Raw genomic sequence first — 24,635 nt, 5'->3', positions numbered from 1 at the left:
CAGCCTCTTTCCAGAGCTTAGGTTAGTGGCTGAGAGTTTCATGAGCGGCCATTGGCCGCTTTGCATACCGAGATTTCACCTTGGAGCTGATATCTCAGCATAGTTCCAGTTGTCTTTAAAAATAACAACAAAGCCAGTGTTAGTGTGGCATGTTTGTATTATTGCATTATACGAGAATCCTTTTCATAGAAGTTATCAGTTTGCATCTTCTTACAACTTGATTAGATATATTTGGCAAGCAGCGTATAGTTCAAGCTTTGAGTCTGGCTTTACTACAACCACTATAAAAATACCATGCTTTGTTCATTGTAATCTGCATGTTACTCTGTATTTTAAAAGAAAACTATAGTGTATGAGTACAGTGTTTCAACTTAATTTCATTGGGGATACCCAAAGGATTCTCACTTTTTAGATTTTTGTTTCCAAGAAAAATTACATATTCCTTAGGTTGTAAACCTTTTGAAGTACAAGAAACAAGTACTCACGCGCTAATCAGGACAGTACTTAGAAATGATCTCTTCAGACTTACAGAGCAGAGTCCCAGGGAAATACGAAGCTCCCCGCAGAAACTGGGTTCTGTGCAGCCCTTCATCCCCCCCTTGGGTCAGTTTCAATACTCCTAAAATGTGTTTGTTTCTTTCATCTCCCACTTCCCAGTCTTGCTTGATTCAAGGAAAACAGAAATCACTTGTGCTGGGGAGGCACAGCGCCTCCTGGGAAGCAGATTGTGTACTTGACTGTGTTTAGTCAACTAAACTGGGATCTTCCTCTTTGAGACAGATGACTATTGACATGGAGCTGGACTGGCGCGGTACAGCTGGCTGACATCAGAAATGCTGCCTTCGCCCTGGTTTCATCGTGTTATACCTTCTGTTTCATGCTGCACTGGCAAACTGGATTGTTCTTCCTACATCCTTAGACCATCGCAGCTCCAGCACAACATCACCTTACTCTGTTGAGCTTCCCTGGAGGAAGAAAGTGAATTCAACAATAATGGGGGGGGGGAGCTTGCAAAATTCGTATTATAAGATGTTCTTAGAAACATCTAAGAGAGGTGAGGGACAGAAGACAAGGAAGAATGAAAGAGAGCGGAGGGACTCCGCTCATTCCTTCAGAGTACCCTGATGTCTTTAATACATTGGCCAAGGCCAGAATGTTTAAAGGTTATAAAGTATCTGCCGTGTTCATGGTTGAAGTCTTTCGCCTTCTTGAGCTTCAGCGTAGGAATGTGTGTTTGGTTGGTCTTGCACCTCAAGAAAAAAATGCTTCCCACATGCCATCTTGTGCTGGGGAGCTTGTGCTTCCAAAAAACCGCTTTGCCAGGGGTCCAAAATAACCCACCACCAGCACAAAACAAAAACAAACAAACAAAATGGATTCAGGCACAGCTGAGCTCTGTAGGACCTTTCAGTTCTTCATCTGCTTGGAATTTGATCTCATGTGCATCTCTGTGGTTTTTGCTTAAGAGTTATGAACTGCAACAAACAGTCTGATTGTTGTTTCAGTGCTGCAGTTTTCAAGGTAGGACTAGCACTTGGAAAGAAGCTGCCCCATTTCACATTCTACAGCAATTTTAAAAAGTTAGTTCACTGTAAATAACAAGTTGAATTGTTTGCTTGAAAATGAAAGGAGGTTCATAGCAAGAGCGTGTGTTCTGAAGTCTCAGATGAGGACTGCACAGAAGAGAGGGTGATGGGCTATCCCAGCAATAAATGGCATAAGCAGGCGTGACCTTACTCTGCGACCATCGGGCACAAAGCACTCGGTGCTCTGTAAGTCCTTTCAGCTCTTTGACACCTACTGGAGAAAGAAAAGGTTTGCAGATCAAGTGCCATGGATGTTGTTAGAAAACTTCTTTCATAAACCTCTTACAACTAATGTAAAACTCAAAAAATGTTCTATTTTTGCTCCAGAGGGTGCAACATAGAACAGAAACAACTTTTTAATGATTGAGGCTTCTTTTATGTTTGGGTTTGTTTTTTTTTCCTGCACCTGACACCGGAAGATAAGGTGAAGGAGTGCATAAACACCCTCTGGTAGATGCTGCCTCCTGGTTCATTAGTCCCAGTGAGCTAGTTTCATTATTTGTCAGTGCCTTTGATTCTGGTGATTTCAAATCTTCTGTTTCAGAAGTAAATTTAAGCAATCTGTCTCCTCAGGTTCCGTTTCTCTGTGGCCCGGATCATTAAGGGAATGTTCCCAGTTGAGTTTTACGGAGTTATTTTAGTGTCTTTGAAATAACAAGAAAGGGCTGTTTTCTAAAATGGACAACTTTTTTTTCTAACAGTTTGTCACCTCTGTCATCCTTGGCTTGCTTTGTACGACAGAATGCCACCTAAGACACAAATACCCTGCAGCCACGCGTCTCCTAAGGTTGTGCCTCTGTAACAGCAATTAACCTTTGCTATTTGCTGGCTTTTATTACAGTTATCTGTAGTCATCTCTGGTTATAGCTGTTAAGTTTCTGGAAGGACTTGTTAGTCTTTTCCTAAAAATATGAAAGTTTGCGCTTTTTTTTTTTTTTTTTTTGTAAAATACTTCCTCTGACTGAGCGAGTTAACGTGGATCAGGGGGTACCTTGGTGACCGAGAGCGAAGAAAAACAGCAGCAACTTCAAAGCCAAGCGCCAGCGTCCCTAGAAACAGAAACCACAGAACAGGGAGCTCCGAAAGAGTTGCAGCTGAGTAAACTGATGTTGGTATCGTCTTTTCTCTTTAGCCTCATGAAAGACTACTTCTTTAAACCACCTATTAACAAGCTGAGCCTGAACTTCTTGGATCAGGATTTGGAGATGGCCTACAGGACGAGCTATCAGGAAGAGGTGTGTTTCTCCCGGCATTAATTTCCTTCTGTAATCTGTCTAAGCAACTGTCTGTCGTTGTTTTTAACACATTTCATTGCAGTTGATGACAAGGGTCATGAAATGTCACGTGTGATTTACTACTTGGTATTGCTGCCTCTGAAAATGGTCTCCTTTCAGTTTACCTGTCTTGTGCCGTGCCCTGAGTCTAGTCCAATGTTTAGGCTGGAAATACATTTTCACAGTCCACCAAGATACACTAATTACTTCTCACCTGCCTTTTCTCCATTTTCAGGTTAATGTTTTAAGGCTTTAGGCAGGCCAGAGAACCATGCTAAGATGAAAGTAAAGGACCAAATGCTACTTGTCTTCTCATGAAATATCGTAACTTTGGGAAAGATAACTTTGAGTTTGATTCTTGTTCATGTCACAGCCTCATGGTTATCCCTGTGGAACCCAAACCTGCTCTGAGCTCAAATGTCATACGTTCTGTAAGCGTGCTGCATTCAGAAACAGGCAGTTCAAAACTGTGCAATTGTAAGGAAGGGCGAGTAAATTGTGAGTAACTTGGTGCCTTCTTCAGGATTCTGCACTGAGTGTAAAAAGTTCTTAATCCCCTTGGGGGCTAATAGTATTGCAGGCTTTCCATGTCAGTCGATATTCCTGCCTGGTTGATATGAACTAGCAAGATGTTTTAAGTTTACATATAGTGACATTAGGTGTCTGTAATAACTGAGGCTGCATTTCCACAAGTAGCTGAAAAGTTGCTGCCAAAAGAGGGCAATTGCTCTCCCCTCCTTGTTCCTATTCCTCCCTGCTCCTTCTAATGGCTCTGGTGCTTATCAGGCTTCTCTGCTGTGAGCCAGTTCGTTTTACTAACCTCGCATAAAATATTCATGGTTTGTTTTTCTGTTTGGGGCTTTTTCTTTTCCCGTCTGGGTCTGTTTCCTGCTGTATTGAACCAGCAGCTCACAGAGAGGTTGGCAAGTGCCAGACCCAGTGCAAGATAAGTGTCCAGCAGCAGGAAGGGCAGTGGGCCCTTCCTTTCCAGTAGTGTTGAGCTATTAGTTTGGGTCATCTATCTGGCCGAATTGCATCGTGATAGATGTAGGTGTTGATTTCTTTTCTTCCCGGTATGCCCTACCTCTGAGGGCAGGTAGGACTTCTGCTTCTGCTGCTTGTTGCTTTCTGATCATGGGCTGCTCTCTGTTCTGGGCAGCGTTGTCACGTCGTCCTTAGCAATAGCCCCTATTTGCTTGTTTTCCAATGTTTACAAATGAGACCTAACTTTTTTTTTTAACAAAGGGAAGCGTGGTTGTGTTGCAGTTGTTTGTTCACTTTGTTCAGGAGCTCCATACTCATTCTGCAGCACTGTATTCTAGTGGTATCTCTTTGAATAAAGCTTACATAGCAACAACAGGGAGAAACTTCCTGTGGGATACAGCCTGCAAAATTTGCACAAACTGTACAGAAAATAGTAAATCAAGTTCTTTCCAATGGAAAGATTGGAAAGAGAAGCGAAGCAGTGACAGTCAAGCATATAGAGATTGACCTATTAATGTGGATATGTAGGAAATTCATAGAAGGAGCAGGAATGTGGTCTGTGCATTTTGTTAGTGGCAAGCTATTAATTTGAAAATTATTATGTAAACCTCCCTAGAAATGGGAATCTTCACTCTCTAATAGTAACTCTGCAGCATTGGGGCAAAAACCTGTTAAAGCCTTAATATTAGCATGGTACTGATCCAAAACAACAACAACAACATCTTCTCTTGGAGAGTGAAATGATTTGTCAGCACTGCTGGTTCTTTAATTGCCTTGCAGTAAACTGTTGCTGAAAGTAACTTCCAACACCACTGAATTCACCTCTAATTACATGGTGCCAGCTGCATGCTCGGTTTGTGATCGTTCTCTGGGAGCAGCTCCGCTTCCCAAGAGCTTGCTTAGCCTGTTCTTGTTTGGAAATTAAGGCACTACTTAACACTGTTAGGGCATCCTTAATGCTGTCACTTTAGGATACAGTGCTGCTTTCCTTAATTCAATTTATGTGACTTTGTGTGGACTGACAGGATTCTGCTACAGTTCAGATTAAAAAGTGATTTTGGCACTGAAATGCTGCTAGCTGAATTTATTAGGTTGCAGAGGGGTACAAATGAGGAACAAGTTCATTTCCCAATATTGCTGAGTTGCAGATAGTGTTCTGAGGAGCAAAAGAAATTTCCAAATTAAACCAGAGTACTCAAACTGGGCTACTTCATGGTGATATTGATACCATACTTTTTGTTTTTCTTTGGAACTTGCTTTCTGTGGTCCCTTGGGCAGATATAAACACTCATAAGACTGGGCTTATCCGAGTAAGCCAGGATGTGGAGCTCATAATCTAGTTTTCAGCTGGACTGGCCAAAGTAGCACAGAGCACAGCTGCACAAGCACCGGGGCCAGGACAAGACGGGGTGGGAATGTGGGGTAAGGGGTTACAGAAGAACAGAACTTGGTGTCCTGGGCTCTGATCAATTCAGATTACATAGCGTCCCGATTGCTGCTTTTACTCTGGTCTGAAAGGGGGATGTGAACTCTGTCACAGGCAAGTAACTGTTTCTGTACAGCGGTGTTGGGAGGGTTTTCTTAAAGAACCATTGGAGCTAAAAGGTTTATTGTAAAATCTATTATTATTTTAGATGAAAACCCTCGAAGAAAACTTCTTATAGCTTTATCTGCTAGTAATTATGGTTTCTATGTTTCTTTGCATAGAGTAGGCAATTTTCATATGGTTTATTTCTGTATCAGAATATTCTGTAAAAATCACCCCAGACCCAGGGGCTGTGCTGCCAGTGCTTTTTTTCAACACAGACTTATTCTCAGGGAACTGTGGTAGCCATTGAACTACCTCTTCTGTTGCTTGTTTCAAAACAGTACTTACGCTGGATTAATGAAGTGGCAAGAAGTTCTGTATTCCTTTATTTGTTTTTGTGAGCTGCTGTTTATGGTACAGTTGAATTCAGCAAAACAGCATTTATTCATTTTCATCCCTTCCCTCAATCCCTGTATTCCACACAGGTTATAAAGAATGCTCCAGTGAAGACATTTGCCAGCGCTACCTTCAGCTCACTCCTGGACGTGTTCCTCTCCACCACGGTCTTCCTCATACTCTCTATCACGTGTTTCCTGAAACACGGGATGGTCGCATCCCCTCCACCACCTGCAGCAGTCGTGGTGTTCATCGTCGCCATCCTGCTAGAGGTGCTGTCCCTTGTCATCTCAATTAGGTAAATAAAGCGTAAGAAAGTCTTGAAATAGCAGCGAGAACTGAAATGGTGCCTGGCTTGGGAACATTTTGTTTGACAGCATCCCAGGAACTCGCTTGGATGGTGTGTAATATTTGGAGAACAGTGTTAGTGAAGCCAAGAAGGCTTGCGGCAGATCTTGTGCAAAGAGAGGTCTAGCTACAGAAATTGGAGGAGAGAAAGGTGACTCTGATCGAGGCCACTTAAGGAAACAGAATCTGCACGCCATGCCTGCCCCTGCTTATTGTTCTTGGGGTGCCACACGCAACTGGATATCTTCTCCCCTCACAGGCCATCAGAGTGAGGGAATTCAAACAGAAAACTTTTATCTGTCCTTCAAAAAAAAAAAATCCCCGCCTTTAAATTCCTAGATAAAAGTACGCCATTCTGGTGTTGAAACTGAAATAATTTATCAGAAATGCAAAGAGCAGTCCTTTTCTCAAAAAAAAAAAAAAAAAAATTGCAAGTCACATTGCATCTGTACAGAACTAGTTTTCTTAATGATCTCTCTTTCAAGTCTCATGGGTTTAATATTCAAATAGTTTGTGTTTTCTCTGTTTGACACATAATTGGAGTTCAGCATTTCCCCTGAGTCCTGGGCTGCGTGACAGTCAGCTGCTGCTTGAGAAGGGAATGGGCGCTAGTTTGTCTCTGCAGAAAGGGTGGATTTGCAGGACTGTGCTCAGCAGTGCCAGCCCCCACACTGCCTCTTCGCAGCCCACAGCAAAGAATCCCCAGTCCCTGAATTCTTAAATGCGTCCCTGCAACCCCTGCACCTCAACCTCTCCTGTGCCCTTGGAGGCGAGGCTTGGCTGCAGATACCTGATATTTAACAGTGGCTCCTCATTCCTGATTTGTACCCAGTCACCCAGAGGATGTGTGTTCTGCACTTCTAGGACATTTGTGGGCCTTACCCCGGCATTTGTAACGAGTTGGCGAGCGGTTACTGTGCGGTTCCTGCGTAACGTGGGGTTTCCCCCAGGCACGCTGGAGTTACTAACACATTCAAGTGTAGAAGACTGCAGTAGTACATGCATTCAGTAAAGCTCCTGCTCTCCTGGGTGTGTTGTCTGATTTATACAGATACCACCTGTAACCTGTTGTTAACCCAGAGGACAGACCCAATGAGAAGTTTTTTGTTTGTCTATATTTGTGAGAGCAAGTTTATTCTGCCCTCCTCATCCCCCGTTTTCACTGCACTTCCTTCCGACACAAGAGCGTGTTATAAGGGTGGTGTGTGGAAACATGTGTCCTCACCTGTAGCTCTGCAAATCTGTCAGGTGTGTGTAAGTTAAAATGCTTTTGTAATTACAAGTTAGAAGCAATTCTGCTGTTGTTTCAAAAGAAACAAAAGATTGCAGTTTGCACTCTTATTTTGACTTTTCAGGGTCAAGGTGAAAAATACTAAATTTAGTACTTTAGTCACTGAAGCAAGCTTGTAACTCAGTGTGCATGTAAATGTATGCAAGTGTATTTGCGTGAAAGCTGGCATTTAGGAGTAAAGAGATGTAATTTATGAACAGTGGAAGTGCTTTTAAGGATAGTATTTCTTAGCAGGCGTATTTGATTGCTGCAATTTGAATATTACTGTAGTTCTGGAGTTTTTAGAAAAATCTAGAAATTCAAGTGTTAAGACCTGCACTGGGAGATGGTTGAATGGGTAGGACTGTCATTCCAGTGCATCCTCAACTGGATTAACTGTTGCTCTGTCCTCTCTCTGGCACCAGAAATGCATTTTCCCCTTTGCAGAACAGTTTCTGTACTCTCGCTTGGGGGGGGGGGGGGGGGGGGGGGGGGAAGGTTTTTTTGTCAGTTCAATGTGCCCAGGCAGCTCTTTCATCGCACCAGGCAGGAAAGTAGGAAGGCAGCAGTGAGCAGGTAGTCTGGGTTCGGTGGCCATGGCATTGTGTCCTTGAATTTGTTCAGCTCTGAACAACTCAACCACCGCTTTGCAGAAGAGATGGTTTCTGCTATCCAGATAGGTTTGGAGAAAATTTGTGTTCATTCACCTTGCAGGTACCTTATAAAAATACTCCATTTTAGTATTTTTAAATTCATTATTGTTCCCACTTGTTTTTCCAATGCTACATTGCATTTGCCTTTTTCTTATTTTGTACATTTATAAAAAAATATTGCTGTTATCTTAGAAATTTTTGTATGTAGGTACATAAGGTTTTATTTCAGTCCTGTTCTGTAATTGGTGGTTTATGGATTTCTTAAGGAGAAGGAAAATTGTTGTTTTCAATACACTATCTATACAGTTAAGAATTTGCAAAGTGGTTTTGTCTTTCTGAGCCATGTACAGCTGTACAGAGGTTTAGCTTCATTGCAGCACTATATTGAGAGCCGTGCTCTCTGGTAGCGAGCCTGGGCCATTACCGAGGTGAGTTTAAGTGGCTTTATAATATTTTCTTAACACTATTTGGTTTTGCCACTGACATTTCTAATATTTTCATGAGACTATGTTGGCTTAAAGCCCAAATTTTACTTTCTAAGATGGCTTGGATGCCTCATTTAATGTCGGAGAGATTTAAAAAGCAAGTGTTTCAGGATGACTCCTAAGTCTTAGAAGTATGTATTTTTTAATATTAATCATTCTTTTGTGCTTAGTTCTGATTTGAAAACAGGTTGAGAAACATCTCACTTTGTGGAGAACGCTTGTAGCCAGCCATCAAAACTCACGTAGTCCCACCTGGCGTAGTAATAACAGATTTTCGGTAAACTCTGTACTGCCAGCGTGCAGGACTGTCTTTATCCTAACAGGCCCTCAGAGGAGGTTTGGGCATGCAGGGAATATTGCAATTCCTGCACAGCTACTACGGGTGCAGATGATCGGTGGTCGCTAGCACTTGCTGCATTCGTTGGAGTCAAGATGACCATGAATCTCAAGACCCCACAAATTCTCGCAGTTGGTTTGGGAATCGCTGGATGGGAGAAGCGATTGCTGCCCTTCCCTGCCCTCTGTCAAACTGGCAGTTGAGGAGTAGGGACGTAGGAATCAAGTCCCCAGGTATCCCTTGCTACTGGAGCCCCTGTCGTGCAACTGAGAGAGGTGTTGCTCCTTTCTTTTGGTGGGAGGGAAGTGTCTGCAAATCACCTGGTTATTTACTCCACAGTTACAAGCAATTGATTCTCAGGAACTTGCTACCGTGGGCTCACATTCATGATCTTTCCTCTCCTAATGAGGTATACTTTGTACTTGGCTTACCTCTGATCATTGCATCTAAGGTAACACTTCAGTAAATCTCTTAAAGTGCAAAACAGGATCATCTCAGATCTGAGTAGATCTTACCCAGGGTACCTTCTTGAAAATAGCCTCACACTATACACCAAAAAAGAGCAGTCTTTGTAGATGAAAATCTCAGAAGCTTTCTGGTAGGTTTTCAGTTTTAAATGTAGTGGCAATGGCGTATTTGGGGGGGGGCTTTTGTAGGAAAAGGTATCTGGTTTGGCTTGGAGGGCTTTTTTTGTTTTGAATTTATAATACGTATTTACTTTATAGTAAATACATAAAATACGCTTTTGGGCCACTCCAGTCTCCACAACCTGAGGCACGCACTTCTGTACAGTTCCCTTGAGCAGAAAGAAGAAAATCGTCTTTTTCCTCTTCAAATCCCCTTCAAAGCGAGGACTGCTCGCTCTGACCACGCGTTATGCACAGAAACAGTGCAGAACTTCCTGTGCAGAAATGTCATCCCAAATGACAATCACAGAATACCACCGAGATATCTTAAGGGAGGAGATTGGACTACAATGCTGGGCACAATCCCAGAATTTCAGGAAAAGGGATTATTTTAGGACCAGAAGATTCTTGCCTAAGTTTCTCATTGTATTTTCATTATCATGATGTGAAACACCCTGCCTTTAAATCAGTCTGACTTTTAATTGAATCCAGGACTCAGCCTAGGAAGTACTCGCTACAGCTCTTGTGGCTACGACCTTTAGTCCAGCTGCAGGAGTGGGAGAGGAGAGCACTATCGCTGCCTGTACAATGAGAAACGAGTTAAAACTTCTAAGTTCTAGAAGAGCAGAAGTCTTCACGGAGCAAGGCTTACAAGGGGGAAGGATGTTTTGATTCCTCTGAAGTGTCTAATAATAAATTATTGGAGTACCTATAGATGAGGATCCCACTGTTATCACAAGTGCCACTCTAAAATTAATTGTATAAAGCTGCACGCAAAAAATGGTGCTTCGTTTGTAAGCGCCATTGTGGAAGGTTGTCATCTCCTGTTCTGTAAACGTAGTGCAAAGAATGTCCTTCTGTGCACTTGAAATGTGACTACTTTGGCTTTTCATGAGTTCAATTGAAGTGTAAGAGGTCCTAAAGTTCTGCTATTTTATAAAAATACCGTGGGCAATGTCATGGAACATATAACAGTGTGTGAGATTTCACTTGGGATTCTTAGGAGTGCTTCTGCAGGAATACAGGTAAAAGGCCTGCTATTTTAGCTGTAAATACAGGATTTTTGTTAACTAGATGCTTTTGACATCTAGTTCTTGTTCTCGAGTAAAACTTGTTATAAATAAGTTTGTTTAAAAAAAAAATGTGTTGCTTTTGATGGCATCCTTCAGTGATGACTTCTGAGTGAGGACAGGAGGCCAGAATAGTGGATATTTCAACCCTGTTCAAAAGAGTGAGAGGTGGGAGCACTTGATAAGTTGCTTCATAAACTCAGAAGTACCTTTCTAGAGGGCAAAAAGATGCTTTCTGGATGAAGAAAGAAAGTTCAATTGTACAATCAAAACAGTGGAACGGGAAACTGCTGTTGTCTGACTAAGCAAAACTGCCCTTTGCCTGGTACTTCACCTTCCCAGGGCTTGCTGAAGGAACACCCACGGTCTGTCCACAGCTGAGACCCTGTGGCCAACCCGTTGGGTCTTCCTAAATTCCTCATGACCGGGAACAGAAATTGTTTTCTGCAGCTAGAGCCTAATGAACCGGTTCTGTTAACGACATGACTGATAGGGAGTATTGATGCAAGGGAAAACAATGTATTCTGTTTGCCCTTATTTATTTCCAACATCTGTGACTTTGGTATTTAATATCCCACCAAATTGCTGCTATGCCAAAAGCTTTTGATTTGAACTATGGGAATTGATTTTAAACTGCCAGTAAATACAGAAATGATGGTAACATTCTCCATTACCCATTAATCATTTATGTCAAAGTTACTAATTTGAACTCCAGCTTGTGTAAACATCTTGGATGCTTTAGCATTTAAGCCCTGTTGAGCTACCCACTGGCACTGCATTATTTACTGATACTGCCCTGTAGCCATTAAATCTGTCTGCAGCTCTCATTGCTGTCTGGATTTAATGCACTTCTTCCTGCGATGGGAGGGTTGTGCTGTATTCACAGGCTTTCACTGTTTTGTGAAGGATGAGATTTCAATCATTTTAATTCCAGAGTGCAGAGCATTGCGATAAATACCGGACTGGGGAGGGGGGAATCAATGCAAGAAGGTAAACATTATCACGAGAAATGTGGCGTTGTCCTGGAATTTGCGCTAGCTTTTTTGAAACACGCAGCTGCCTAAATAAAGAAGTGTCCTCATCACAGGATTAACCGATCGGGTTCGCTGATGGATTTGTTGCTATAGTTCCCACAAGAATTTGTCCTGGCATGGAGGCTTGGCAAAAAAAAAAATTAAAAAAGCTTTCTGCACCATGGAGTCCCTGTTGTGTGGGTTGGGGTGAGAGACATGAGCTGCACTGGGTATCTGCCATGCTTTGCGTGCCGCAGAGCTGGTTTCTGTGCCAGCCTACATGGGAGCGACACGGCCGATCACGCAGAGCGTGGGCAGAGGTGTCGCTGATCTGCCTTCGGAGAGACTGGCTTCTCCTGGCTCTCCACCCAGCTGCCACGGGGGAGCGCGGGGATGTAGTTTAGCCCCGGGGAGCGCTCTGGGTTGGAGCCCGATTCGGTTTCCTTTCTCACAGTTCAGCCTTGTAAATGTTAATCCTAATTGGTAGGCTTTGGGAGAATTGAACTTTATTTTTAGAGGCATGAACTTGGGTGGCATTTTCAGAAGTACTCGATACTGGGCTAACTTGGCTGCCACTGAAGACAGGGATAGTTCTGTCGTTGCTGTTAGAGGCAACAGTATGTAACGCTTCAGAAAACCCAATTCTTACGCTAGAGAGCTTTTTTTTTTTTTAATTTTTATTTTGCTTTATATACACTTTTTTAATTTCTGTGCTTTGTTGGAAATTCTTTTTTATGATGGACTATAGCTATAATTTTTGGTGTAAATGGAAGTCCATTAAACTAGGAACTAACAAATCTGTGAGCACCCTCTCGTGGGGTCCTGATGTATTACAGCGTCTTCCATCCTGTTACCCCAAATTAATCTTTTTCTATGCATTTAAGTATAATTTCCAGATTTTAATATATTAAATTAGAGAAGAGCTCTTGAAGCTTCAAAAAATGCTTGAGGTTGCAAAATTCACAGAAGTCTAGGCCAGAGAATTAAAATATCATTCATAAACAATACATATTTAAAGGTGTGGAATAAGTGTCAAATTCACATAAAGAACTTAAAATTTGTCCTGTTTTGTAGCAGGCTTTTATCCAGCATAATGCCTTGTATTTTAGACAACAGTGTTAAAAAAAACAGTGGATAGCTTTTCTCTTTTAAATGATGTTGATAATATGGAATAACTTGTGTAACTTTGGAGATTGTGAATTTCATAGTGTATGTTGTATTTATACTTTTTTTTTTTTTAGCTGTGAGCATCTCTGTTCAAAAAAAATAGTAGTTATTTGCTGTTTGGGCTCTGCTGTGGTCCACTGTTACAACAATAGCAGAATTACCTGCCCAGACTAATTCTGATAATTGCATATATCCACAACGAAATGGCTTTGAATGAAGCTAACTGCACCACGTTACCTCTTTATGTCTTCATAAAAATAATTAGAAACTTGAACAGCAGTTGCAATTCTTCTAGAGTGACTAATGTTTTTGGGCTTTAAGAAGCAAGTTATCCCGAGGATTTGTTTCTGTAGATAAATAATAGTTTTCTGTGCAATGTCCTCGAGCATTAAGCATCCTTTTACCTTTGCTTATTCATTTTAACAATTAGAAATGCTCTCACTTACGAAGTATCTCCGTTAAGCTGCTCTCCAGAGCTCTTCCAGTTGGCTCCTTCAGCACTTCACAGGTTTGGGCCGTCGTTTTATCAGCAGCTTGAGGCAAGAACCGTTCCTTCCCGCATGCCTTGTGCGGAGCCAACTGGGTTGCGATGATAGATACCAACAGGCGAGCGGAGGAGCGTGTCAGCTGCCAGCTGGCCTCCGCGGTGCTCGTCACAACTGCTTCTCAGGCTCTGCTGCCTGCCGAGGGTGCCAGCTCTCAGCCCACACTCTTCTTCCTCTTCCCTAATGAGAGGGAACGGGGTCTGACTGCAGACGGGAACTTCTGGCGGGGTGGTTGTAACTGGGAGAACTGGTTTTGATTGCCGCATAATGTTAAGGCGGCGTGGATTTGCACGGCCTCTGGGTGACTGATCTGTTAGCAGGGTATACAGCCCTGCTTTTCAAACATTTCTGGTGTTATTTTGAGTAATTTTTTTAACTTGTAAAAGCTTCCCCTCTCCCCACCTGCTTTAAGGCTAAATATTTATGAATGGAGAGAAGTCTTTCCTACGCTTACCTTCCAAGTAAGTGAAATTTGGATTTCGGTTTGTTTTCTCAAAGCCCACCGTCCCACTTGCTCTCCCTCCCTTTGCTGACACCCCTTGCCGGAGCAAACCACCAGTCATCTTTCAGCAAAGGTGGATTATTTCCTGAAATTACCAACAGGTGATATGGTGTGTAATGTGCTGTGATTGCTCATACAGTCTAAATGAAGAGTTCAAAGTTCTATTATTACAGGTAAATGAGATGTATGAAGTGATGCGCTGAAACTAATGCCTCGATCTGTGATTCCATTGGTTCCAGAATGGCGTTCTTTCTGGAGGAGGTGATGACTTGCACCAAGCGTCTCCTGGAGGTGATATCTGGCTGGCTGCCTCGACATTTTTTTGGTGCAATCCTGGTTTCTCTCCCAGCTCTTGCAGTTTTTTCACACTTCACCTCTGATTTTGAAACAAATATACATGTAAGTTGTCGAACTCTGTTTCGTAATCTGACGTTTTGGATCTAACAAAGCTTGTTGCTTGCCTGCCGTCTTCCTTCACCTCCCTCGTGCTTTACATCTGTTTGATACAGATCCCTTAGAGGGAAGGGATAGGGCTTTTGTGTATGATGAAATGCCTAGTTTGTTATGTAAATACAGACACTTGCTTATTTGAAAACTCTCACACAAAAGAGGAGAGGGATACCTGTGAATGCCTGCCTACATACGTACTTTTTTTTTTCCTTAGACCAAACACTTCTGCTGGATAATGCAAGTAGTGTATCTCAGACTTTTCATTGCGTTCATTCTGGTTTTGATTTAGAGTTTGTCATCAGAGATGCTGTGTATACTTAAAAACTTTGCATGCACATTAGTGAGTCTCAACAGCGAGAACAGTATTAGCAGTGGATGTTTTTTCTTTGCAGAGTTAGAGGGAGAAACTCAAAGGAGAGAGCTCTCAGTACATAGAAATGATTACCGTGCAGGGGCTGCGGGAATGGTTAAAGGAATGTAATAGCTGTCTTCTGAAAAGGAATGGAAAGAAATTGGCATATTTAGCCCAGCCACAGAAAGGTCCACAGGGGATTTGGTGTCTTCTTTAATAAAAACATTCAGAAGGGGGGAACAAGGGGTTAAATATCGAGGAGGGGGAGGAATAGTTTAATTTAAAGGCTAACTGTAGCATAAAATCAATGCTTAAAAACTGTTTGTGAATAAAATGAACTGGAACCAAAGATGAAAGTTTGTTTCTCTGCAAGTTTCTCTTCGGTAGCACAGTGTACAATCCTTCCTTTCCAGGATCTTCAGGGAATTCTGTTTCACAAATCTCTTGCTATTTCAGGGCCCTGGGCATAGGTAACGACCAGATCCTCTTCTTTCTTCCTATTACACTTTATCACTGGGTGTTGGGAAGTGTTTGTTCTGTGGGAATGTGAGGACCAGATGTTTTTTGGTCCTTCCTGATTTAAAGATACATTATTCCATGGTTATCACAGTCACCGAAGAGTGTATTCGATGTTCTTTCACATGCCATGTTTAAAATCATTCTGCAGCTTTTAACTTTTGTGAATTTTAGTTAACTATTTTTAAGCTATAAATTTTATTTTTTTTCAGTTTAATGATGGTCTTCCTCCCTCGTGACTGCCAGTAAACTAATTGTAGGAATGTTTTCCTCACCCTGAAGGGGGGTGAAAACCCTCAAATCTCTCAGATCTGTCGACTGATTTTTATATCATCCCATTCATCACCATCCTTGATCATCTCTCCAAACGTTTAAAAATGATGTTGGAAGAAGCGTTTTGTTAGTGTATTCTCGATACCTGTTCAGATCAGGTTGTTAGTCTAAATGCTTCAGGCAGCAGCAGTAAGATGGTGGTGTTCATCACCAAACTGAGAATGAACTTTGCTTTCTTTCCTCTTGCAGGTCCTCCAGAGTCGTGGGGTTGTTGGCTCACTCTCCAAGAGATGTCCCAACTCGTCTTGTGCTCAGTGTTTCAACAGCCATGGAGCTCTAGGAAATGGAGTCAATCTATAGAGGGTCAGGTAAGTGTCATCTTTTACTATGACATGGTTTTGCGAAGTTTTTTTTTATTCATAGCATTTTATACCCTCCCTGGATATAAAATAATTAAAATCAAAATTAACAAAAACAGCAATGAAAAAAAAAACTTTCCAAAGCCATGCATACATAGTAAAACACAGCACTCACTGACCCTCTATAGGCTGGCTTCATGCTGGGGCATCACTTGGAGTGAGAACCAGTGCTCTGCCACTTTAGGAGACCTGAAATGGGGGAAAAAAAGTAAGTTTAAATTATGGTTTTTTTATGGACACTTCTGAAATTCCTGTTATCTGTTGTTGAGTCATTTAAAAAAATGACAACTGTGCTTGTGGTTTAAAAATGGTAAATTATGTAAGGTTTTTTCCCATACACTGTGTCTACTTCTGAATCACATGCTTATTTGTTATGCTACAGTATTGCTAATCTGCAGTCTATGCACTTCAGCTGTAAAGGAAATTTAAAATGAGAAAGGGAGAGAATGATCATTTGATACTGTAAAATGCAGTATATAGCTAAAACAGAACTCCGTAATGCAGTTGTGGAGACTCTGTTTTAGCTTGGATGGTCACGAATATTCTTGATAAAACCAAAATTTGCGCATCAGCTTGAGGGTTTTGACCACTGTAAGATTGTATCTCAGAGAACTGAAGACATTCTGGGCAATATATCCATTCTGCCTTTCCTTTTCTTTATCCAGTAAAGATGTGGAAAGGGAAAGATTTTTGAGATAGGGCATTTGGAACAGAAAATCCAAAATTGTCTTTTCAAATTGGCACAAGCGGTGGTGTTACCAAGCATCAGTTGACAATGACTGATACCTGCCTTTTGTTATCAAACCAGATTTTTTCTTATTTGAATTCACCTGTGGCTGGCCAGTACGATAATGTCCTCTAAAAAGCGTTTTTAAAGGTAGGCAGTTGGGTGAAGTTTTTGAGGGTGAATGCGTTCCACGTTTTCAATGCAGTGGAATTTTGACGTTCAGTTTAAAACAGGCAGGGGCTAACCCCAGCAATTGAGAGGAGGTTGCCGTGAATGTTTACCTTTTGGGTTTTTTTTTTTGTGTTGGGTTTTTTTTTTTCTAATAAGAAGAGGCACTGAGTTTTTTGCAAAGGTAAGCCGAAGGCATTGAAAGTTACTGAAGTAATGGTTGTGTAATGCAGTAATACAAAACTCCATTTAGGGAAAATCGTGACAAACTACCTGTGCTAAAAGTTTTCTTGCTCTTTGAAGGGAAGACCTCCATCTTCAAGTGCTGTCTCCTGATACAGACACTGTGAGGGATTACTTACTGTGCATATAATACAGATGAAATTAGATCCTTCTCTTTCATATCACACATTCTTTAATTTACGCTGGCATTTATGTGCAGAAGGACTCCAGTCAGCAAGAAGAAGCTAACTCACGCTCTCTCTCTCTGTTGCAGTACACCATGTTTATGTGTTGCGCGATTCTGATCACCATTGTGCAGTACTGTAACTTCTGCCAGCTTAGCTCCTGGATGAGATCTCTGTTGGCAACCGTAGTAGGAGCAGTGCTTCTCATTCTGCTCTACATCTCCTTGTGTCCAGACAGGTGAGCATCACGCCTTAGCGCTCATAGACCATGTTTTAGATGAACAAATTTGGTTTTCTCTGTCAGTGAAGCAAGGGTCTAATGCATGGGATTTTAGTATCTGCCATGAATTTCGCCAGCATCTCAAACTTAATAATTTGATTTGGGAAGAGTTCTGCTTTTTTGGGGGGTTTTTTGGGTTTTTTTGGGAAGGATTTCGGAACGATGTCTGAGGGGCTCTTTTCTGTAATCTGTGTTGAAATGACACTCTGTCCTCAATTGATGTGTTTCTAGGGCACACTTATCAGACCCATAGAATTGCCTTTCACCATTCGTTTGAAAATCTATTTTATTAAGAAATTTCTGAGGCATTTGGTGTGCCAGAGAGCCCAGTTGTTCCCCCACGCCCCTCTGGATTTATTTTTGCCCTTAGGAACCATGTATCTTTCTTCCACCACCTTCCTCAAGGAGTTTTCCACTGTGGAAGGCAGGTGCTTAGATTTAATGGGATTCTAATACCCTGTTTCCTTTCTCACTTTCCTGCCTTTTCAGAGGACACTGCAAGGCAGTAACCAGAGGAATCAAGTTAATGCAGTTTCTGTGCAATAACCTTAAGGCTTTTCAGTTTTTTCTCTGATAAGCAATTTTCCCCATAGGAGAACTTGTTTTGCAGTATTCTCCTTCTATTTTCTTGCCAAGAGAGTCGAGGGAGTCCTTCCAGCCATCCACTCCTATTGTCAAAATTTTATAATCAACTTGCACTTCTCAGTGGCTGAAGAAATATCTTAGCCTTTGGCACTCTTACCATAGCGTGGCCTTTGCAAGAACTTCTTATCCTAGATTATTCTAGTTCCTATCAAAAGCCCTTCCTTTTACCCTTCCTCAGAGGCCTGCTGAATCGTATGGTGAAAAACATGAAAAAACCCCAAACAGACCAAAAAGAGTTTGCAGATACATGTTTTGTGTGAGTATTTAGCTTTTAATCACCTCCTCAGGTATCTTCAGTGGTCTCTTTTAATCTTGATCTAATTTATATAAAAAAAAAAGGCAGGGAGAATAAAAGTCACCCCTCCACACCTGGTCACAACTGTAATTTGGAAGTGGCTGTAAGGATTGTAGGAAGAAAGTCTTTCCTTGGAAAAAAATAACTTGGAACTGGAGTCAGCTGACAAATGGTTTCTAAATCATATTAGACTAAAGAAAAATCCCTTTCTTGTCTCTCTACAGAGCACTCGGGCAAGGAGTGCAGAACAGTTCTTTCTGGCTTCAGTGGAGGGACGTAGTGTTTAGATTCTGGATGCACCTCCCCTTTCTCATCTTTGATTTGTCCCTTTGGTTTTAGTTGTCCGGCTTACCTAACATCGTCTCTCCTCCAGCACGCTAAGTGACCCTCTCCCATTAAGAAAGCTGACTTTCCACCCGTTGGCTTCTTCCCTTGTAACGCTGACACTCACTGTCCAACCACCGGCTTCACTGAGAAGTTAGCCCCGGGTTTGGTTTCTCAGGGAAGTTAGTGAAGAGCAAACCCTCGATGCCATTTCTTGACCCCCTGGCTACTCTTCCACAGCTGCCCCCAAGCAGGGGTTCTTGCAGCTCATTCAGCTACGTGCGTGCTAGCGTGTCTGCATGGAGCTAGCGTGGCATAACTAAATGCTGGTTCACGGCAGAGCCTTTTAAAATAGGGTAATACAATGTATTTGTAGTACCAAAAGTCCGTACAAAGGCAGGCAGTGAAGCCCAAAGCATGAAAAAGGTGTCATAGTGATTGACATTCCCTTGAGTGATTGTTTGAACAGACCTCTGTGCATCCGTGTCAAAGGCATTTTGTCGCAGAAGAAAACCAGAACGTTTGGTGCCATAATTGTAACTCCTAATTCCTTATTCAAAGACAAAATTTTAGAACAAATCATATGTGCGAATAGTAAATCAGCTTGTGCATAAGCTCTGTATTAAGACTTTGTGCAGAAAGGCAGACACAAAACTTGATTTTCCCTGCATTTCGACTTTATTAAGGGACTGGGAAAGGCTGTTCCCAAGCAGAGAGGTGGAGACCTTGCTATTGTATCAGTTCATAGCATCAGCTTTTGCTGACTACTAAAGGAGTGGTATGAATGTTAAAGAAACATTCTCTTAAGAAATTTTGCTAATGATAGCATATTTTCGCCTGTGGTTTGAATAGCGGTGACCATTAATGGGTGAAGTACAGAAATCGTGGAATATGTTGTTATTTCATCTTTTAAAAATAAGTATTTGAAGTAATATACAGAGCTGTTCAACTGCAGATCTGAAAAAGTGACTTATAGAACTGATCATGAACAAAAGTAATACAGGCTGAATTAGTGAGACCCATAACTTTTGTTTGTTAAGAATAACTTTTTTGTTCCTTTGTCATCATTAGCCTGGATAATATTTTCTGTCACCGTGGTAATTGTAGCTTTGTATGCATCACAGGCAAATTCATTCTGCAGATTTCTTTACTTCTTTTTCCAAAAGTAACTAATCCTGAGAGTTGTAATACTTGATTGCGGTAGAGAAATTGTAATGCAAGTAAACACAAAAATTGCTTGAACTACTGCCTTATTTTCTGTAATGGCATTTTCAAAAATAGGCCCTGTAGTTGTTTAGGGTTTTTTGTTGGGGGTGGTGGTTTTTGTGGGTTTTGGGGGTTTTTTAAATCTTTGTATTGTGTGGTCAGATAAGATGAAGGCATAACTGGGTTTTAGAGTTCTGAAATTGCTTTTCCATGTTTCCAAGGTAAGATCAGATTGTTTAACAATTACCCGTTCCAGGCATCATCTTGACTGTGTTATCATCAGTTACCCTTTAGAGGTGTTTGCATCTCTGTGTCTGACTACGGTTGCTTCTCCCAAGCAAAAAGTGCAGATAAGTCACGTTCAAAGTTTGTCTGAAGCTGATCAAGCATGCAATGCAATTATTGGTCCTACGGTCTACATAATAGAAAAGTTTAAAATGCTAACTGAAATTCTGGCAGAACGCTTTAACTTTCCTTCTGATATCAATGCTTTTTTATTTCAGCTCCATGGAAACTTTTCATCTAGATTTGGCACAGAACTTTAGGTAAGCTTTATATAGAACTACCATCTTTATGTTTAGGGACGGAAACATTTTCAGTCAATTTTATGTAGCAAAACTTTGCATCTGCAGTAACACACTTCGGAATTCAACAAGTTGTGTTTTAAGCTCCTTGTGTACGTAATTTCCTTTACAGAGGACTTGGGTGTGACCAAAAATCATCAGAGAGCTAATGCTGCAGTCACTGAGTTGTGTAATGCTATTTTCTTTTTAAATTTGATTTCTAGGAAATAGAACTATGGAGGAGCTATATAAAAATAGCATCTGTTTTTCCAGTAGTAGCAGTTTTTAAAGCATTGTCTGTACATCATGAGCTATTTATTTGACTTCCTTGGTTGATTTGCACCATTCAGAAGTGTGCTGAGCTGGATGCTATCCACAGCTGGCCAGGTGAGAATTCCCTGCGGTAGAGGAGCTTCAGCTGAAAAAGCTGGCTGTGACGCCAGCTGCCTTCGCCGGGATGGAGACATGCTGGCGGTGACGGTCGGGGTGCTGTCTGCCACCCTGAGCTCGCTTGGGCAGAATAGCAAGTCGTATCATTGAGAGCAAATGAAATTTTAGCCCCCAGACTTTTAAACAAACGAACAAGAATCTTTTCCTGGGTTATTAACACCCCCTTATAAATGAACATGTTAAAGATTCACTCTGATTATTTCAGCGTTGAATTTCTCATGGTTCTATTGCAAGTTTTGCAGTACCATTTTTCAAGTGTTTTTATTGGTCTTTGGTATTAGAAAAGTATGTGTTTGCCAGTTACAAGTTTGGGAGCAATACTGGGGCGATGTTGTACTTGATTGAACTAATGACCCTGTAAATATGTGACTCACCAATTCATCTAAACAAACGCGTATTCAGGAGCATGTTGCTTTTACTGGGAGTACGTATCAAAACAAAATTACTTTTTAAAGAATGTCATCTATCTGAATGCTGTGGTAGTTCAGAAAACGTGTGGGTTTTAAGTACAGAGAGATGGTAACTGTGCTTTCATGTTAGATATTTATTCACCAAGAAGTTAGCACTTACTACAGTGCTGGGTTTTGGTTGGGGTTTTTTTTTTTAACATGGGTTTTCCTTTCTGTATGGCTTTGAGTCATGAAAGATAACTTCATTTTCATAACAGATTTCCAGTTCACTAAATCCAGAGTGGGAAGTTGAAGCCAAAAGAATGGAGGTGGCTTGATTTTTTTGTAAACTAAAACACTGAAGGGAATTTGCTGAAAAGGCAATGTACGAAATATTAAAGCACGGTGATCACTGGAAGTAATGTCTTAGGATTAGCCTGAGTTTGGATCCCTAGTGGTTTATTATTCGTTTGTGAAATCGCCGAACCTTTTGTTTGTAATTCTGAGCAACACATCTTGCCCAGCGCTGACAACAGCTTCGCAGGCTCCTGGCCAGCTGCTAATCACTAATAAATAATTCATTCTGCCTTAAATAATTGACAACCCAGTCTTCCGTTCAGTGACTATTTCTACATCATCGTTTATTAGAAATCTGGCAAAAAATCAGCTATCAAGCATTCTTTGCATGCAAATATTTTTCTTCCATAAATATAACTTCTAACTCAGAACAAATAAAGGCAAAAGTGGGTAAGAAACCAAAGCATGCAGAAGATGTTATTGCAAACAGGCGTGGAGCGCTCTCTGCCTGCTTTGCAAATCCTAGCTTGTGATTTAAATACCAAATAAGGCAGTGACCAAAATGCCTGGCTCATTAAACGTTTCTAAACTTCATTTTAACGTTCGTATTATGAGAGGTACTAGATTTGCGTGTTGACTGTCATTCCTTCAGCTGGGGAAAAGCCGCCTGTGTGTCGTGCGTGTGTTAACACCACGTAGCGCTGCCCTCCCTGCCTGTCGGCAGCAGTTGTGTCGCTGTCTCTGCTTTAATGCAGGAACTGTAGCAGTCCAGCGTGATCTCTGTTAACGGTCCAGGCTCCGCTGCTCCGAAGCGGTCCAAACTTACAAATTGACACAATGCTTCTATGTGTTGGGAGTTAAAAGAGAGTTAATCCTATTCTGTTTACCATTAATTTGCAGCAGAATTTGGCTTCTCTTTTCAGGGCTCTTTTAATGTACGTTGTTGAATACCACAGTTCTAGAGTTCTGTGCAAACAGAATTTCCCCTTTTGCCTGGGGATGGACTAATAAAAAGTTGAAACTCCCTTATCTCAACAAAGTTTTTTGCTGTTCCTTTCTCGCTGACATAAATAAATAAAAAAAGTTCCTTGCTCACCCCAGTCAGCACAAAAGCTTTTCCTGTGTTCTAAGAGGGCCAAACAAACTTATTTGTTTTGCATGCCTTTAATGAGATTATTCCCTTTTTCTTGACCAAGAATTGAGATAATTATTAATGTTGCATGGGAAGAGACATACGAGTAACGGTAATGAAGTCTTAGCACAAAGTTCATCTCTGGGTTGTCCACGCTGTGCTCAATAAATCAAAATATAGAGTTTGCCTTGTTTTCCAGACAGACCAGTTCTTCAGCCCAAAAGTGGTACGACCATCAACTTTGTCTTTCAAGCGGGGAATATTTCTCGTTTTCATTCATTTCTTATCTCAGAGCAGGTAGGGTGTATCGCTTTCCAGTTTGTGACTGCTCGAGCAGGAACAGCGATAGGCCACTTGAGGTAGAAGCCTAAAATCGCTTGATGGTAGGAGGGTTTTTTAGATGCATCCACTATATGTTCTTCATCGAAAGCAGCTGTTTGATTTCCCCTTTCCGCACTGTTCTGCCATTGCATTCTTTTTTTGAGATTTATCAGGCATGCATCCTCTGTAAATAGTGCAAGATATCCAAATCCAAACATAGGTTACTGGCTCAGAAGCAAAATGGCTTTCCAAAAAATCTTTATAAGTGGAAAGCCATTATCTTTATGATTTGTGATCAAGCCAAAGGAGATTCTATCTCCGGAGCTCTCACTTGTTCCATATTCAACACACAGCCTGGATGAAGATGCCAAGTTAATAGTTAGGCGTCTGTGCCAGGAAGCACTTCACCAGTTTGAGTTAAAGGAACATTGTCGGCTTAAGATTTCAATTTGAATGATTTTTAAAATTAGTTTTCTGCTGCAGCACCTCATAAAAAGTAGAGCTCAAAACGATTTGGGGGTGTGCGATCCTTTCTGTTGTAGGTGCGTGGGGTTTTTTTTCTTTTTGTTCTAAAGGGTAGCTTCAGGTCCTCTTTGCTAACTGACTGTGTAAGATGATTTATGGTCCTGTAGGTCCTGTAACCTCATTGCTGCAACGCCAGAAATTTGATTTCCAAATGAATAAGATGTAATTGCTCCCTCCTTCAGGGAGGGTGGCTTTTTGTACTGATGCTTGCAGCAGTCGCATCGTGATCAAAAATGCCTGCTGTGGAAAAGATACCGCACCTTCTTTTTTGAGATACTAACCCATTACCTTATTAATGAAATCAGGTCAGCTTGCGAGTGAGTCACTCATTTCGCATGCAGATCTCTAAGGTTGTACGCCCACGTGGGAAACAAGGTCAGGCCAGTGCTTGAGGAGATGATTGAGAGCTCGCAGATGCCAGTACTTCAGGAGTGGTGAATGGGAGGCAGCAGGTTTTTCTTAAAAGGCAGATCTTGCGTGCAACACGAGCCACTTTTTGTAACGTAAAATTTGTGGTGCTTGCCTAATTCATTTAAGAGGAATTAAAGTACTTTGAGGAGTATTTTGTACAATAAACTGTCAATAAAAAGCCTTTAATGACTTAAATCCCTGTGGCAGGGATGTTTGATGTTAGAGCAGATTATCTGGATCAAACTCGTCCTCTCAAAGGAGTAACATGTCATTGCTCAGATCCTCTAGCAGATCTCTTCCCACAGGATAACGGAAAATAATGAACTGTTCTGAAAAGATCCTGAATCGTGCTCCTTAACCGAGAGTCGTTCCTCACCTTCTCCAGCCTCATTTATTCTCTAAGATCTTTTCTCTTACTTATCCTCCCCTTATTTTGTTTCATAAGCCCATCAAACTGGGAGGATAGTCTGCCGCCTGCAAAACAGGCAGCAAGGATTGTATTTCAGGAATTGTTACCATTCTAGTCATTAATAACTTAGCATTTGTCTTAGTCTCTGACTTACCTTTCTAGGGAGAAAATGAATAAGTTCTTAACAGAGGTTCTGTTGAGAAAAGTAGTTGTAAGGGGGAAAGGAAGGAGTCAGTACAGCAGCGCGCCAGCAATTACGGGAACCTGATTGTAGGGGCCTATTCTGTGGGTT

At 41.4% G+C, this 24,635-nt stretch overlaps 1 protein-coding gene across 3 annotated transcripts in view; it reads left to right on the top strand.

The window, feature by feature from the left end:
• ADCY9 (adenylate cyclase 9) overlaps positions 1 to 24,635 on the top strand; it is a 95,982-nt gene that overhangs the window by 59,320 nt on the left and 12,027 nt on the right. For all 3 annotated transcript variants that reach the window (XM_076350591.1, XM_076350590.1, XM_076350589.1), the window contains 5 exons: positions 2,719 to 2,821; positions 5,858 to 6,066; positions 14,024 to 14,183; positions 17,186 to 17,334; positions 20,350 to 20,391. In XM_076350591.1, coding sequence (XP_076206706.1) covers positions 2,719 to 2,821; positions 5,858 to 6,066; positions 14,024 to 14,183; positions 17,186 to 17,334; positions 20,350 to 20,391 — 663 coding nt within the window. The remainder of the gene's footprint in view (positions 1 to 2,718; positions 2,822 to 5,857; positions 6,067 to 14,023; positions 14,184 to 17,185; positions 17,335 to 20,349; positions 20,392 to 24,635) is intronic.

The sequence above is a fragment of the Aptenodytes patagonicus genome, chromosome 13, assembly GCF_965638725.1.
Source record: "Aptenodytes patagonicus chromosome 13, bAptPat1.pri.cur, whole genome shotgun sequence".
Classification (NCBI taxonomy): Eukaryota; Metazoa; Chordata; class Aves; order Sphenisciformes; family Spheniscidae; genus Aptenodytes; species Aptenodytes patagonicus.
This window is presented reverse-complemented; position numbering and strand designations above follow the sequence as displayed.